The sequence below is a fragment of the Poecilia reticulata genome, linkage group LG1 (genome assembly GCF_000633615.1).
Source record: "Poecilia reticulata strain Guanapo linkage group LG1, Guppy_female_1.0+MT, whole genome shotgun sequence".
NCBI lineage: Eukaryota > Metazoa > Chordata > Actinopteri > Cyprinodontiformes > Poeciliidae > Poecilia > Poecilia reticulata.
Window position 1 is genome coordinate 23840217 of NC_024331.1, and position 16248 is coordinate 23856464.

Consider the following 16248-nt stretch of genomic DNA (forward strand, 5'->3'; position numbering starts at 1 on the left):
CACTAAGACATTTTGAATAATTTCTGGCTCAGTTCCCTGGCACTAGGTAGTTTGAGGATGCCCCCTCCTTTCTCCAACATGACTGCACGCCACTGTACAAAGCAAGATTCATAAAGGTAATAATAAGTGACTTTGTTGTCTTAGAACTTGCCTGCATGCACTGTCCTTACTTGAACCAAAAAAAAAGCATTAAAATAAAATAGACTGGACCAGCTTGTCCAACATCAGCGTCTGATCTCACAAATGCATTTCTGAAAAACTGGTCAGAAAATTTCCATAAATACACTGCTTTCAGGGAAACACTTTCCTCGAGAGTTGAAGATGCTACAGCTGCAAAGGGTGACATCATATTAAACCCTTTGAGTTAAGAATTGAAGTTCATATGCGTGTGACTCACATGAGCAGATATATTCAACAGAGAAGTGTCACTGATAGTAAACACAAGGTCAGTGAAGTTATCTTAGGAGGACAAAACCCCAGATGAACTTGTATGGAGGGTCATTGCACAAGAGCATAGAAACAAAGCACAGACAATTAAAGTCTTAACAGTATAAACTGCTGTTTAATAGATGTTTGATCATACAAAACGAAGAGACAGTTGTGAAGTGTTTGTTTCTATTGATAATATTATAATAAAGTGCTTGTTCTTCATTTGCACAGGTCTTACTTTAATCTCTTTTATTTCTGCACCATGTACCTCTTTTGTGCTTGGTAATTTAGGAACATAGTGTGTTGGACTTTCAAGAAACAAATTAATAAAATACAAACAGTTAAAGAAACTCATTCAGGAAGACACAATTTCAAAATACAGATAACCAAGAAAATTATCTTGTGCTTTCTCGCCTTTATATGTTAAATAATAAATAAACATCCTGTCCTAAGATCTGAAAAGATCCAAAATAAAGTTAATAAAAGCATATATTTACAAAAAAAGACTGCAAATTAACAACAAAAAGTTTCAGTTAGTTATAGATCAAACACAAATAATACTGAATAAATCAGGAAAACATTTACATTTTCAAGATGCCTTGTGAAATAAAAGTATTACTCTGTCACCACATTTAACAGTAGAAGAGCTGAGGTTTTTACACATGCTGTCTTTTTTTTGACTGAAACTGTATTTTACACAAAAACAAAATTTATTCCAGTTCTAAGAAAACAAACCTCTCTCACTCCACATGCAAAGCTGACACTGCAGCTTTCATTTTTACATTTATCTCAGTTCAGTACTTTGGTTGAATCAAACAATGTCAGACAACAAACAAAATGGCAGGAATGATCATTTATCAAACTCCTGATTCTCTGCTGATGTATAAAGGTAGGGCCGGCTGTAGTCTGTCGAGGCTGATCTGATTCTCTGTGTCCAGAACACACAGCATCTCTACTGTCTGCTCTTTCACAAATGCCCCTTTGAAATCCAAGTGAATGTCATCCCTTAATTTTATCTCCCTTTTACTTCCTGTTTTGAGACCGTCCATCTCCTTATCTGCCTCCTCATCATCTGCATCATCTCCACAGCACAAAGCTACTTCATTCTCATAGCAGAAAGCACTGGGGGAGTGCGATCCCTGCAAACGTCTTGCTGCTCTCGGAGCAAACAGTGATGGAGATCGGGAGAAGCTCGAACTGGAGGAGGACAATTGCCCACTGTGACCCTTTTTCTGGCTCAGTTCCCTGGCACTGCACTGAGGTGTAGATGGCACTTTGTAAGTCTTGTGGAAGCGGGAATAATCCACATGGTAGCGGTCACCCTTCTCAAACACCACCGGCTCAAAGCGGTGACCCCAAAGGATCTCCCTGGCCAAGTAAGAGCTACGGGCCTGTGTAGTCATGGCTGTGGCTTCCACCATCCCCTCCAAGATGACCACTATCTCAAAGTCCTCCTTCTGCAGGTCATTGCGGCTCAGGTTGAAAAGAGGACTGTTTTTGTTGATCTCGTGGACAACCACCAGCGGTGACACCAAAAACAGTCTATCCAGTCCGTCGTCATAGCCAACATCGATGTCTGTTTGTTCTAAGGGAAGGTACTCACCCTCAGCTGTCACGTGCGGTTTGATGAGTTGCGCACGCACATGCGCCTCAACAATGTGGCTTTTACGCATGTTCCCTAGGCGCCACATGAGGCACAGCTTACCATCTCTCAGGGCGATGACTGCATTATGCGAGAACAGCAAGGTCTGCGCTCTCTTTTTGGGGCGAACCATCTTTGCCATGATGGTGCCGATCATGAAAGAGTCAATTATACACCCCACAATGGATTGCACCACCACTGTCACAACAGCAATTGGACATTCCTCGGTGACACACCGGAAGCCATATCCAATAGTGGTCTGGGTCTCTATTGAGAAGAGGAAAGCCCCAATGAAACCCTGGATGTGGAGAATGCATGGCCGCTTTTTATCTTTTGCCTCCTCTGAGATACTTCTAGGATCCTCATCCGCCACAGGAAGGTCCAGTTCAAAGTCCCCATGAGCAAGTGCAACTCCCCAGAAGATAAAACCAAAGAGCAGCCAGGACAGAAGGAAGGTAGCGGTAAAGATGAGCAGCAAGTAACGCCAACGTATGTCTACACAAGTGGTAAAAATGTCAGCCAGGTATCGTCGTGGTTTATCCTCCATGTTATTGAAAACCACGTTGCACTGGCCGTTCTTCTTCACGAAGCGGCTGCGCAGCCGTCCAGTGCTGAGATCCAGGTCCAGACGACACAAAGGCGAGGAACGACAGCTGCTGTGGATGATCGGCTCGTTCGTCATCCTCAAGGGCAAAGCCCCTCGACCTTCATCACCTCCTGGATAGTCTCCTCCTCCACCTTCTTCCTCACCCCGCATGCATGCCCCTGATAGTGTTTGCTGAGTCAGAGGACTGTGGCCATTGTGGAGGCCCAAACTTGAGATTTTCAGGGCATCTTCATCAGTGGAAACGATGCTGTATCTAGAGGGGAAAAAAGGAGAAGAAGGTGTAAAAGGTAACTAACCTGATCCCAATTTTACAAAGTGATGTGTTTCTCTTTTCATTTTGAAAGACTCTATAAAGTGTTGTACGAAGTCACTGATGGAGTTGGCTCCAACAGAAATCCCATCAAAACTGCTAACATGAGTTAAACATTACCAGAGTTTAGCTAACAAAGAAGCATTATTAGATAATGTACAACTTCCTAATATGTATTGAAAGACTGCAAAGCACATGGATATTATACTTCCTGGCACCCAACGTATCTGCCAGTAGCCCCTTTTACAAGTCACTTCAAGATTTTATAAAGATGCTATTTTTTCGTCTCCATGTGTTTTGTGAAAGGAGAGATGCATGGAGTTGGTAGAACTCACCCCACCTGTATTACGCACCTGTCTCACTAAACAAGGTAATCACAGCCCTGCATCAGCTGACTGATGACACACGGCTCATACAGAAAGAACTTGGAAACTGATTCAATGCATAATGGTGACATCAATGTCCCATTATTCCTCCTGACGTCCCAGGCCAACTTTAGTTCTGAAAACTCTCAGCTGTGCGGGATATTGCTGTATCCACTTGTGATTTATGGACAGCCAGAGGGAGCTCGGTGGCGGTTTGTTTTTGTGCGTTTGTGACGTAATGCTTTGTGAAAAAGGCTATTGATTGCAAACAATATTTCCCTCACATCTACCTCAACTCCAACATCAACAGCACCACACACATTTACACTTTCACATTCACTCCCATGACTTTAAATATAGATTGGTGGGAATGTTTTGTGGTTTGTGGTGAACAGGACTTTTCTTTTGATGTCATTGTACAGTGTGGTACAAAGCAAACTGCAATTACTGACGTAGTTTTAACTTGTATGCAGCATACCTGTTGACCCTCACCGCTCCCATGGCACCGGTGATCATCAGGCTGTGTCTGCGAGGGCAGTAATGGAGGTTGGGGCGGGCAGTTCCAACCATTAACGTATTCTTGCTGGACAAGGAGGATATATGAGCTCAGGTCTGTCATGCATTTGTGATCAGACTTCCTTTCTCATGATACATTTCCTGTAGATAAATAGAAGGAAGACACAATTTTATGAAATAACTAGAAACATGAACGTTATCTTATTCTAAACCAGAATCAACGCAAATAGTCTGTTTGTTTGCTTGCTTGTTTAGTACATTTCTACTCTGATAAATGAGTATGAAACTGAGACATATTATTCTCAGAGTGTGAGTCTACTATCTTGTGGCAGGTGAGAAAGACAAGTACAAGATGGTAACCAAAATGACCAAAAAAATGGTGAAGCGACGATATGACCAACATCCATTCAATTCTTGCAAATGTTTAACTTACACAAAAATATCGGACCATCACAGAGAATCTTTGCATTGTGTCATTTTTGCTTAAGTATTCACTAGTCGCTGATGAAAACACACCTAGTCTATCTTTTAAGACTGTCAGTGTCTCTGTAACCCTGATGTAGTGACAGAGAATAATTTAAGCTCTACTACAGGTGGAAAAGTGTATCTGTGGTGGGTCAGATTATATTGTACATGACGATACAATTGCAAAGAACTGCTAATGAGTTGTCCTCAAGTCTTTTTCTATACAGTAGTGCTCTCATACCAGCTGACAAACAATCCACCAAGATCTTCTCTGTAAGATGGGTTTTTTTTTCTAGAAAGATAAGTCAAGAATAAAGTACTCCTGTCCATCTCTGTACAGAGGGGGGAGGAAATAAAATAAAACGTGTTATGTAGGTAACTAATGAGCTCCGGGCACAGGATGTTACAGTAGCAACAGTTGTCAGCCGGCAACTGTTTTGCCGGTCCAGATGCTGGCAGATGTATTGTAACCGTGTAACAGCCAGAAGTTATCAGCTCTCGAAGGTAGCCCGGGGCCAGACAGAGGGATAAACAGCAATGCTGGATCAGTGGTTGAACCCTTTGGGGAGAAACTGAATTATTTCCACCCTCCCCTTTGGTAAGCAGCAATACACTTCAAGGGATCATGTTTAGAGCAACAGTGGTGTTGTCCTAAGTAGCATACTGGCCAATGTACTCGTTACCCTGTATGCACAAACACAGTTGCATCAAAAAACACTTTCTGAACAATAGAAACAATTCTTGTTCAAATGCAAGCAAGGTACTTGGGCCAAGTTCACTTTAGCTGGCATGATGCCTAAGCAATGTGTGTTTAGAGACGCAGCACTCTGGTTTTGAAATCAAGAGAACTTCTTTGCTCTTGGTTTATAAGATACATTTGTAATAGCTATGTGTGGGTGAATCCAGTATTATTTGTCCTCTGGTTTCATTTATTTTGAACATTTGCCCTACTGTCTTGATGTATGGCTTCTAGAGTCAGGTTACCAAGTGAAAGCAATAGTAGGAACAGGAACATTTCCTCTGAGAATGTTTGTACATCTACAGCTAAGTTTGTCAGGATGCTATAGCTAACATGTCAGGATGCTTTATTGGCTCATTGGAGTATGGACATTTTTCTACACAGAATTTTTATGATTACTTACACCATATTTTCCTAATACATTTTAAATGTCAAGTCAAGAGAGCTCTGGAAAAACGAACACTCGGCTATTAAAAATTTATGCGAACATGGAAAACCACAGGTGATATAAGAGAGAAATGAATTTAAAGTTAAAGATCATGATTGTAATCCGATAAAAGAAAACATGGAAGAGTGATTAATCTTCCCAGGAATGGACTGCCAACCAAAATTACTCCAAGATCATTGCAGGCCTCACTTGAGTCAATTAAGTTCAGAGTTTATGGTTCAATAATAAGAAACAGACTGGGAAAGTATGGCACCTGTGCGTGTTAAAGACTTCTGATCAAAGATTACACTAAGACCTATCTAGTATTTGTCCAAAAATGTCTTGATGATCCTTAAGACTTTTGCAAAAATATTCTTTGGATTGACACACTCTCTTTAAAGTGTGTCTACTGTTATATGTGGAATAAAACTAACATTGTATTTTGGAAAAAGGCAATCATACCAGCAGTCATACACGGTGCTGTTAGTGGGATGGTCTGGAGCAGCTTGGCTGCAACTTGCTACGATTGATTGCACCATGAACTGTCTTCTCTGACAAATAAATAAATAAATCCTGTAGGAGAATATGCAACCATCAGCTTGTAGCCAGCATAATGATGTAAAGTACATGAGCAATTCCACCTGCATTTGTTTATCCATTCATTGTCTATACAGGCTCATCCTTACAGGGTTGGGGAATGCTCACTGGATGACAGGTAGGCCAGTCCATCACAGGACGATGTGAAAACAAGCAGGACAAACAACCATGCGTCCATCATAGACTCACAGCTGTTCATGCTTTATATCCTCCAATGTAGCAGATTAAAAACAAGTCTGCAAAGACTGGTCAACAATTCCTTCACAGCAGCATAAAAGACTCATTAAGGTGATGATTGATGGTGATTGTTGCCATCAAGGGTTGCCCTTCCAGTTTAGGGGGCAGGTTAGTTTGGATGACCTTTCCCCCTTCAGTTTGTTATTTTAAAACTGGTACTACAATAAGTCATTTCATTAGTTTTTAAGACTTCCTCTAATGATCTGAGACATTTACGACAAAAAAGCCAAAACGGAGAGGACAAATCCTTTTTTTTTTTTTTACAAAACTGTTCCATTTATAATAGCATTGCAAAAGTCTAAAAGACCCCATACAAACAACAATTATCAGGAATCGGAATTATAAAAACCTCTTGAAAACAAGAAACAAAATCCAGTTGCCTTTTATTTGAGCGTAAAGGATTGATTGATCATTATCTAAATCAAGTGTGACTCCTGACTGAAGGTTTCTTTGACCAGGAGTCAAATGATTTTTTGGGTCCCTGGTGGATTTCCAGAACTTGCTTTAGACCACACAACACATCCTTTCTTGGAACTGATTGAGTGATACTGGAAAAACGAATCCAACATCAAAATTTTGGGGTTCTAGCCTCCAGACTCCAGCTACTCAGATTTTTCTCACCGTCATATTTGCCTCTGGACAACACTGTACCTACAAAGTGACTATATTTCAATCTATCCTGAAGTGTGGAATAAAACATGGAGTGCAAAATAACTCACGTTTTGTACTAATACAACAATTTTCAGTGCCTACAGATTTCATGAGACCGACCAGACACAGGGTAGTTCATAACTACGAAGAGAAAGAAACAAGACATGGCTTTCAAGTAAATAAGAGTTTGAAAACTATGCTGTTGTTTCTACTCTCGTTGAATCAACTGTTTGCTGGGTTTGTCTCTGCCTGCCAGCTTTTCACATCTAGAGACTGTAAAGTTCACCCATTTTTTTGTAAATATGCGCAAGCTCTGTCAGACTGGATGTCTTGCCACAGATTCCCAACTGGGTTTAGGTCATGGATTTGACTGGGCCAATCCAATACATAAATGCTATTTAGTCCCATTTGGCATGTTTAAGAGAATTTTCATGCTGTACTGCAAAACTCAGTTCAAGTCTTTTGCAGCCTCTAACATCTTTTTTTCCAGGTCTGGTCTGTATTTAGCTCCACCCACCTTCCCAGCAACTCTGTCTAGAGTCCCTGTCCTTACTGAAGAAAAGTATCATTCAAGCATGATACTGTCACCAACAAGTTTCACAGCATGGACAATATTTTCAGGCTGATGAGAAGTTTTAGTTTTGGTCCGATATGTTTTTTTGCATGTAGACCTCAACTTTACATTCTGGTTTCTTCTAACCAGAGCACCTTTAGCAGCAGGTTTGTTTTGTCTCTTATGACTGACAGCAGGCAAGCAGGACTTGCAATGGCTTTCTTTCAACAATGGTTTTCTTCTTGCCACTAATCTATGAAGGTACATGAGAAATTTGTGGTTTCGGAGAAAATTCGCCCTCAAAAGCTACAGATTTCTGCAGCTCCTCCAGAGTCACAACATTTTGCTTTTACCAACTAATGCTCCCTCTGCCCTTTCCGACACGTTTCATGTGGACAATGCATGTTGTTAGGTTAGCAGTTGCAACATTCTTTCTATTTTATGATGATGAATTGCTAAAACATAGAGGGTTTTTTTTCTCTCTATGAACCCAACTTTAAACTTTCTTCACAACTGTATCCTTACGCTTTGTTCCTTGTTCTTCATTATGCAGTTTGCTCAATAAGGTTCTCCTCTGAGGGCTGGAGTTATACAGAGAGTAAATGACTATATTCAGTAACCAGGTGACTTTTGATGGCTGCACTGGATTTTATTTAGGAGCTATGGGGCCTGAACACATGTGCATGGCACACTTTTTAAATTTTAATTCGTAAGGAGTGTTAAAAATCCTCACAATTCATGCATCATCTAGCTTCCACTTCACAGTTATGCTCTAGTTTTTGTTGGTTGCAGTGCTAAAATTGTCACAAAACATGCAATAACTTGTGGATTCAGCATTTGAGAAAGTATAAAAACTATGAATATCTTTGTAAGGCACTGAACGTACACCTGAAAATAAATAGGACAAAGACTTCACGATTGGAAATGAATTGCAAACCGGTTCTTCTGGGGTAAAAAAAAAAAGTATTTTATATCCAGTCTAAAAAACGAACAGCATCAGGTGAGACATTAAAAAAGGTTACACGAGGAAAAAGTTGTAATTAAAGAGATTAGTATATGATGTTGAATTTTCAGCTGAGGGTTGAAGCAGCACACATGAACAACACGCGGAAGTACGTTTCTGCTCTTGCTCTCCCACTCTTATTTTTCCGTATGTTGCCCGTGTCCTCTTTTCGTGAAGTGATGTTATCAGTTGTGAAATTGTTCTTCAACCATGTGTGAAAGTGGCCGCATGGCGCAAGAATGTGTGAAGCAGGCTAGTTGCGTGCATCTCATGTTCAATGTGCGAGAGTTGTCAGCTCTGCCTAATGCATGGAGCAGACGAGACAGATTTGTGTAATGAAAGCCTATTGATTGCATTCTTACCCAGTGATTAGCCCTAGGCCCGTCCAGAGCTACCACGGGTGGAAAACCAGACAGGCAGGGGAAGGGACAAAGGTTTAAAAAAGAGATGAATCAGTGGTAATCTGCTGTTAGAGGAACAATTGATCCGCTCTTTGGCCCGATTTCAAGGTTATGTCAGCAAGAGGAACCAAAAAGCACCGGGTTGCATAAGCAATAGAAGCCCAGCTGGGTGCGGTGCGAAAGGTCATCGGTTATGGTTCCTTGTGCGTGCATCATTTTTGTTGCGGTACAATAACCCACCGGCAGCGATGGATGCTTTCGGGAAAATTTAAGCTAAACGCAGCTTAAAAGCCTAAGTTCAGTAGTGATATTTTAGTAATAGACACAAAAACATCTACACACATTTACACACATGATAATACAAAACTTGATGGGATTTTCTTTCACTCCATGTTTGATGCATGCAAATACTTGGATGTATGATGCTCCCAGACTTATGTAAGGGCTGATGTTACAAACTGGCTACCATCAGTCGTTTTTTTTGATAATCTAAAACAGTTAAGAGTAACAAAAATCAAAACAGAAGAAATCTGTATGGGAGGGGGTTGTTTTCTGACACCTACTGATGGTGTTGGCTTTGTTCTTCTGCTTAAATTTTTTATTTGGTTATGGTGTTTTTGATTTTACGCATCTTTTTTTGTTAATTTTTTAAAAATACCAGAATTTGCACCTAACTTTTTAATTTTGTCTGTATGATTATTATCTTCACACATTTCTTCAGATGTTATAATCAAAAAGTTACTCAGAAAATTAGTAACCTTTTTACCAAATACTTTTTTACTCAAACTAGAATATATATTTTTTCTTTTTATTTGAGTCCTTTTTCACTATAAAAATATCCTGTAGTATTTCTACTCTGACTTGACTACAGTCTTGGATATACTACCCTTCTCATTAGGTCCCATTTAGTTCACTCCATTGGATCCTTCAGTACCCATTTATCTCGACAGTGACCAAAAGGTGTTTCTCCGAAACTCTTTCTTTCTAAAGTTAAGTTGAAGCACGAACATTTGCAGAAGTTATAAGCCGTCATGTTCACTCTATGTTTTGATATGACTTGTTGATAGCCAACTTAATGTAGTTAATTCTGATGTAATCTAAACATAGTTCAATTAAATAACGTGAGCTCAGATCTAAATCTAAATCAAAGGAAAATAACCTTCTGTTATCATCAGGAAAGTATCAAACTAAAACATCTTGATATCTATATTAAAGTTATAATGAATAATTACCCAGTCAGCCAGTCATCAATATCAATTCATATTAGCTTCATCTGCTCTGACTATTGGAAGCTTATATAAGTAATAATACTGGAATTATTATTATTTTTTTTTTCATTAAAAGCACCAAAACTGAAAACTCTCCCTCTTTAAGTTTGGAAATGTCACCAAGAAGCAGGATTTTATTTTCAGGTTAACATAATAAAATAAAAATTAGGGACATATTTGATGCTGGATCTACGGTTACTATATCTATCAATGAACCTGCAAAATGCCATTTGCTCTTACGATAAATGTTTAACACATTTAATTTTTGAATTAAAGGTAAATGTATTTTGTAGGTGTTGTAGTTCTTAGAAAGAAATTTGGAAAAACCCGATTGGTTTCTCTCAAATAAAAACCATAAAAGATGTTTTTGATACCCGTGTTGTCTCTTTCCATCTGCTGCCCCAGAGTTGTGTATGAAAATCTGTGGTTTGTCTATTTGTTTACTGAGATTACAATGATTTTTACAGTGATCCCCCCACCCCCTCTACAGTTTAGGGAAATCTCTTGCATTAGAATTTTAATTTGAAGACTGTTTCTGAAAACATTACCAGATATTCTCACTGTAATATTTAAAGAGAAATGATGAGATGTAGGGAAGATTAAGCTCAGAAGACAGAGTTGGAACAACAAATCCAAACAACTGTAAATATGCAACCAATCAGAAATTCTTAGAACATCCCTTTGGAAGACTCACACCACAGATTCAGAGTAGCTGTGGGGCAGATGCTTGTATCGACATATATATAGGTTTTAAACTGTTTCAAAATATAAAATAAAACAGTCCAGCACTTCCTTTCCCTGTTATTGAGCACTGACAGACAGCTGGCTGAAAGAAGGCTACTTAGAGGAAATATAAATTTGATTGTAACAAATATTTCTGTTTGTTACAGTGGTGGTGTTACTGTCATGTGAGCACCATCCATCACTTTTTACTCATATTAAAACTATAGTTGGCAAACGACAAGTCAGAAGGTTTAAAGTAGGAAGCCCAACTAATTATGCAGCCAATAGATTCTCATTCTACATTTTCAATTACGGTAAGTCTAGATGTAAAAATAAATTTTAAAAAATTAATACATATTACAGCTAATGTTAAGATTGTTTTGTTTTTTTTATTTTATTGTTCTTGTTTTCAAAGCAAAAGCAGATCAAACTATGATATGTTTATCCAGATTTTACAAAGTGAAAACATGGCCCAATGCCTAGTCAAGGGTCTTTTTGAACGTGATACTTCACTACTAGTGTTATTTTCTAAAGTTTTTTTTTTTTCTCCTGGAACTGCTTTTTGGCACATTGTTCTGCCCTCAAAATAAAAGTAGCAGTGAAAGACAAAGCAACCAGAAAATGTTACTGTCTAAACTCATCTTGCAGGAACCAAGTGCAGAACTGATACTGTTATTTATTATGCTGATTAGCCATATAAATAAGTGATAAAACTGTCTTCAAACTATGGATTCTTCAGTTGTAACAGGTAAAAAAGAAAACGCCATATAACTTTGAGATGATAGGAAAACGTCTTTGGACTGATCCACACTTCTCATGCAGCTTCTTCCTACTCAAAAGATAATTCATGTAACTAAAGGCATCTCTTTTTCTTGCTTGCTTTCTTGCTTTTCTTTTGTTTTTGGTAGTACATTCCCCATCATAACTTTAGTAAACTTGCATTGTTTTTCTTTCAGTGTGAAAACAGTCATTTCCCACACTGACAGAAGTCCTGGGAGAGAGCTGCAGTAAGTAATAATGATCTTAATTGCTGCATATCTCCATGGGAACATGTCTGCTCTACCTGTGCAGCTGGCTTGTTGTGTTTATTGCGAAAGACTAATGTTGTTTTATTGTGTGAAATAGCTGACATAATATAATCTTTTGAGGAGCTGAAATCAAAATTCCAAAATTATTGCATATTAAAACAGACACAAAAAAAGATCGTTGAGGGTACAGTCAGGCATTGTAACCCAGTTAGAAGACCCGAATTATATATTTTCTTATCTCCAGGAAGTATTGAACGAGACTAAAAATCTAAAGATTTGAGCCTTTGAAGATCTTAGTTTTTGAGGACTGAAGTTGGGCACCTCCACCCCAGGCATTTTACCAGTCATGTTGAATTTATTATGTGCTAAAATCATAATCTTTTTTTTTATGCATAAGTCAGTAAATAAATAGCGCATGACTGCATTATTTGAAAATACATTTCAAATAAACGTATTTGAAACGTATTTGATTATGTGCCTATTTGTTATTCAAATTAATTAGAATAATAAAAATAGGTGGCATTACAAAATAAAGTGTGAATGATTGATTTGTTCAATCAATAATCAAAGCATGAAAATATTGTCCAACACATTTAAATAATAATTAATAAATTGTTGAAATACAGATACATCTAAACCCATATTTCTTTCTTGATAGGTTTTCATGCACTCATGAAGATATAATCAATGCCCTAATTTTATGGCTTATTTATTTTGGGGATTTGGCTCTACTTATTTGACCTGGGGCCCCGTGAGTCTGAAAGACAGAATTAAAAGAATGAATTTCAGTATGTGAGGGATTTTCTTTTTCAGATCTATAGCCATCAACATTATAAACTTACAAATCAACAGAAAAAACAATCCTCTTCCTTCGTAAAAAAAAAAAAAAAAAAGTGTTTCTTAAATGAGACAAGAATTTGTTCAAATCTGTAACAGTTGGTACAAGATGTTCCTGAGCGAGAGCGGCCTGCGTATTGCTGAAGAGTGTTATCTTGGCTTCCTGCTGGGCCCCATCCCTGAAGAAAACCAAAACTAGAGCTCTCACCAGGGCTGTTCTCTTTTTTTAAATCGGAAAACACACAAGTACAATTATTCATCTACAACAGACTTATGTCCTATATTTAATGAAAAACCTATGCAAACTCTTTGTTATTTCATATATTTCTTGAAACCCATCCTTTGAAAATTAGCTGCCAAACAAATGTACCTACAGAGTAATCATGAGCCTTTAATCAAAGGTATTTAATGTTTATGTTCTGTTTCTTTCTCTCTGTGTGTTCCACCATTAGGAAATTATATTCCAAATTAAGAATTTTGCACATCTTATAACCAGTGTCTATATTTCAACCCATAACAGCATGGCAAATTTGCAAATGATGCCATTTTCACACCCACATCAAAACTTGATTAGCTGTTATAGTGTTGCAGTTCCTTTAAAACAAAACTTTAAAGAATCATCTCCACACCCTGCAGGAGAAACCCCTAAATCCGGGTCGATGGGTTCTCACAGCGCAAGCTAAAGTTATGACGAGGCCGTTTGCAAACTGAGCTGCAGCTGTGACGTCCTCAGCTTCATTCAGGCCAGGGGAACTGTCCAGTTCTGAAAATCAATTTTCACCCCCTCCAGGAATAATCGACAGCAGGGGAGGATGACAGAAGAGCTACAGCTAAGTGCTGCCCCGACAAAAACAAAGGATGCCGGCTCTTCGAATAGTTTCTTGCTTGTACGTTCATAACTTCTAAAAAAGTCATTTATCAGAGCACAGGGCAACGTGTCGATTTATAAAACTGTATAAAACTTTATGATTTACTTTGTTTCACAAAAGTAAAGCATGTTTGAAAGATGTGAAAAGCCTTTCTATTTCTACATCACCAGCGTCTGGCATCACATAAATGCATTTCAAACATAATTTCAAGAAAACTGCACACACTCACCTTTTGCAGTGCTGAAATCAAAATCATATGAACACCAAACTGTGGATTCATCCTCATGAACAGACATGTAAGCAGGGTTTTTTTTGTCGCCGCTTCTCTCCTTCTTTTCCTCCTTGCCTCTCTTTAGTAGTTGAACATCTTTGTCAGGAAAGTTCACCCCGATGGCTCGAGTGCAAACTTGGTGATGTCTTCATCCAGAGCTTTCTCCTGTCGCTCCATTGTCTGCAGACCGAGTCGCTCTTTCTTTCCTGCCTGAGAGTTGTGTATCTCTCCTGATGCCTGACAGAGTCGGTGGCTGTGCGTGCGTATGCGTGTGTTTGTGAGTGTGGGAGAGAGAAAAAGAGAGAGCTCTGATTATGGGCCTATTTATAAGTGCTATTGTTTTCCCCAGGGAGTGGAAATGTGGAGTATATGCTTAAGACTTTAGCCAACTCAGGCAGATCCTTGAAACATACAGTAGAGATTTATGAGTGACATTTACAAGCCCAGTTTGAGAGAAGTTAGGCGGTTCTTTAAACGCAACTTGTTTCTTGCAATTTTAACTTTAACATTATTTTTTGATTGAGTTTCTTAACTAATGTAAAAACTAATCACTCCAACATATATATAACAAATTTATTACGTAGGCATGTAAATATTTGCATCTTTGTTAGCATAATTTGCTACTCAAAAATGTTATGTTTCCAATTTCTGACTTTCCAGATTTTCCCTCATTTGTTTACAGCCATAGTTCTGACCATAAGTTAAAATACATTCCTCAAAGGCACAAATGTGGCAGAAATTTATCATTATTGATTATTTATTTTAACTATATTTTAAGGTGAGCTAACGTTACAACTTGCATTAGCTTGAACTGGTAGTGAGTTTTCTCTACTTCTCACTCAACCTCACATAAGGTTATAAACATATACAACCCCAATAATATATTTACTGCACAATTTGATTATCCATCAACAAGTTTCTGGCGTAATTCTGGCTGGATATTTGATTTCTTTTCTAGACAGAAGTGGTACTTTGTTTCATTTTGGTAGGATTAGCACTGTCAGTAAATTTGACCATGGTAGTTTTCGGTATGTGCCATTAAGGCAGATCCAAATAGATTAAAAATAAACACATTTAGACCTTTTCTCATAACTCCCTACTGCAGCTCTAAGTAAGACTACATTCACACAGTAGGCATAAATGTCCTGAATTACAAATGTATTTGATAACCCTGCTCCAGGATAGCACACTTAAATACACCAATTGCTTCACAAGCTTGGTTAAACTAGTAAAAACAACACAACTTTAATTTATGTCATTTAATGAGTACAACAGCCAATGTAAAATAAATAATACAGAAACCGAAACTGACAAAAACAAGCATGTAAAGGTTAACTGTAACAAACCTTATTTCAAATTATAAAGGAAGTGCAATTGAATGTCCAAATATAATCTAAAATAAATAATAAAGCGTGACATAGATCAGAGCACAAAGCACAGAATTAGACTGAATAGATCTCCCCTTATGGATTGGACACATTTTCACAGATACCCAATCTAAAAAACCTTTTCAATATCAGGACCGAAACGGATATTACCGGTAAAATCTCTACTGCATATTTTTACAGATTCTTTAAATAAACAAATGTGTTGATTGAATACCTCAGTTGTGGGTTTCATTGTGTCCATGTCAGACCAGTTTTATTTACACAAATACCTCTTTGAAGCATTTTTATTTATTTATTTTTATTTGTTTTACCAATTAGACAGAACTCTTTAGTTTCCATGGAAACTTTATTTTCCCCTCTCTCACACACAAATCTGCTCTGTCTCTCCATGAAGTTTATTTTTAAAACCCCCTTTCTATCTAGCTGCATAAAACAACAGGTGGGTGTTGCGTTGCGTTGGTGGGGTGTTGGACAGCAGCCATATTGGACCGAGAAGTGTGGGCATAGATCAGAGGTCAGGGGATTAATGAAGTCGGCACAAAGTCTGAACAAGAAGGCTGGCCAAACACTGCTTGCTTTATTTGTTAAGTCTGAAAAAAAGAAAAGTTGCTGCTTCTGTGTTTGCTACTTTGGCCGTTTGATAATTAATGTGAACAAAGTTTTACAATCAAACTCAGGGTCATTCTGACACTTGGGGGGGGGGAACAGTTTTTGGAGATAAAGTAGCTATTAAATAAAGTGAGGCGGTAAAAACTTAAGCATTAAAACAGCAGGTGCTTCAAATGTCTCAATCTGCAATATGTTAGAAAATGTTCAAATCAGCAGCATCAAGACAGGAGGCTAAGTGGCGGTTAGTGGAAGCTGATTCTTCCTGCCAGCGTAACCATCTGTGTATGGAAATAGCTCTGATCAAAGCGGCAGT

General features: G+C 38.3%; 1 protein-coding gene across 1 annotated transcript; it reads right to left on the reverse strand.

Moving 5' to 3' along the window:
- Positions 1-970: 970 nt before the first annotated feature.
- Positions 971-14216, reverse strand: LOC103468196 (ATP-sensitive inward rectifier potassium channel 12-like). Its single transcript, XM_008415095.2, has 3 exons — positions 13897-14216; positions 3832-4010; positions 971-2931 (listed from the first exon to the last, which is right to left on the reverse strand). The coding sequence occupies exons 2-3, from the start codon at positions 3921-3923 to the stop codon at positions 1287-1289; spliced, it is 1737 nt and encodes a 578-aa protein (XP_008413317.1). The 5' UTR covers positions 3924-4010; positions 13897-14216; the 3' UTR covers positions 971-1286.
- Between the last annotated feature and the right edge of the window lie 2032 nt (positions 14217-16248).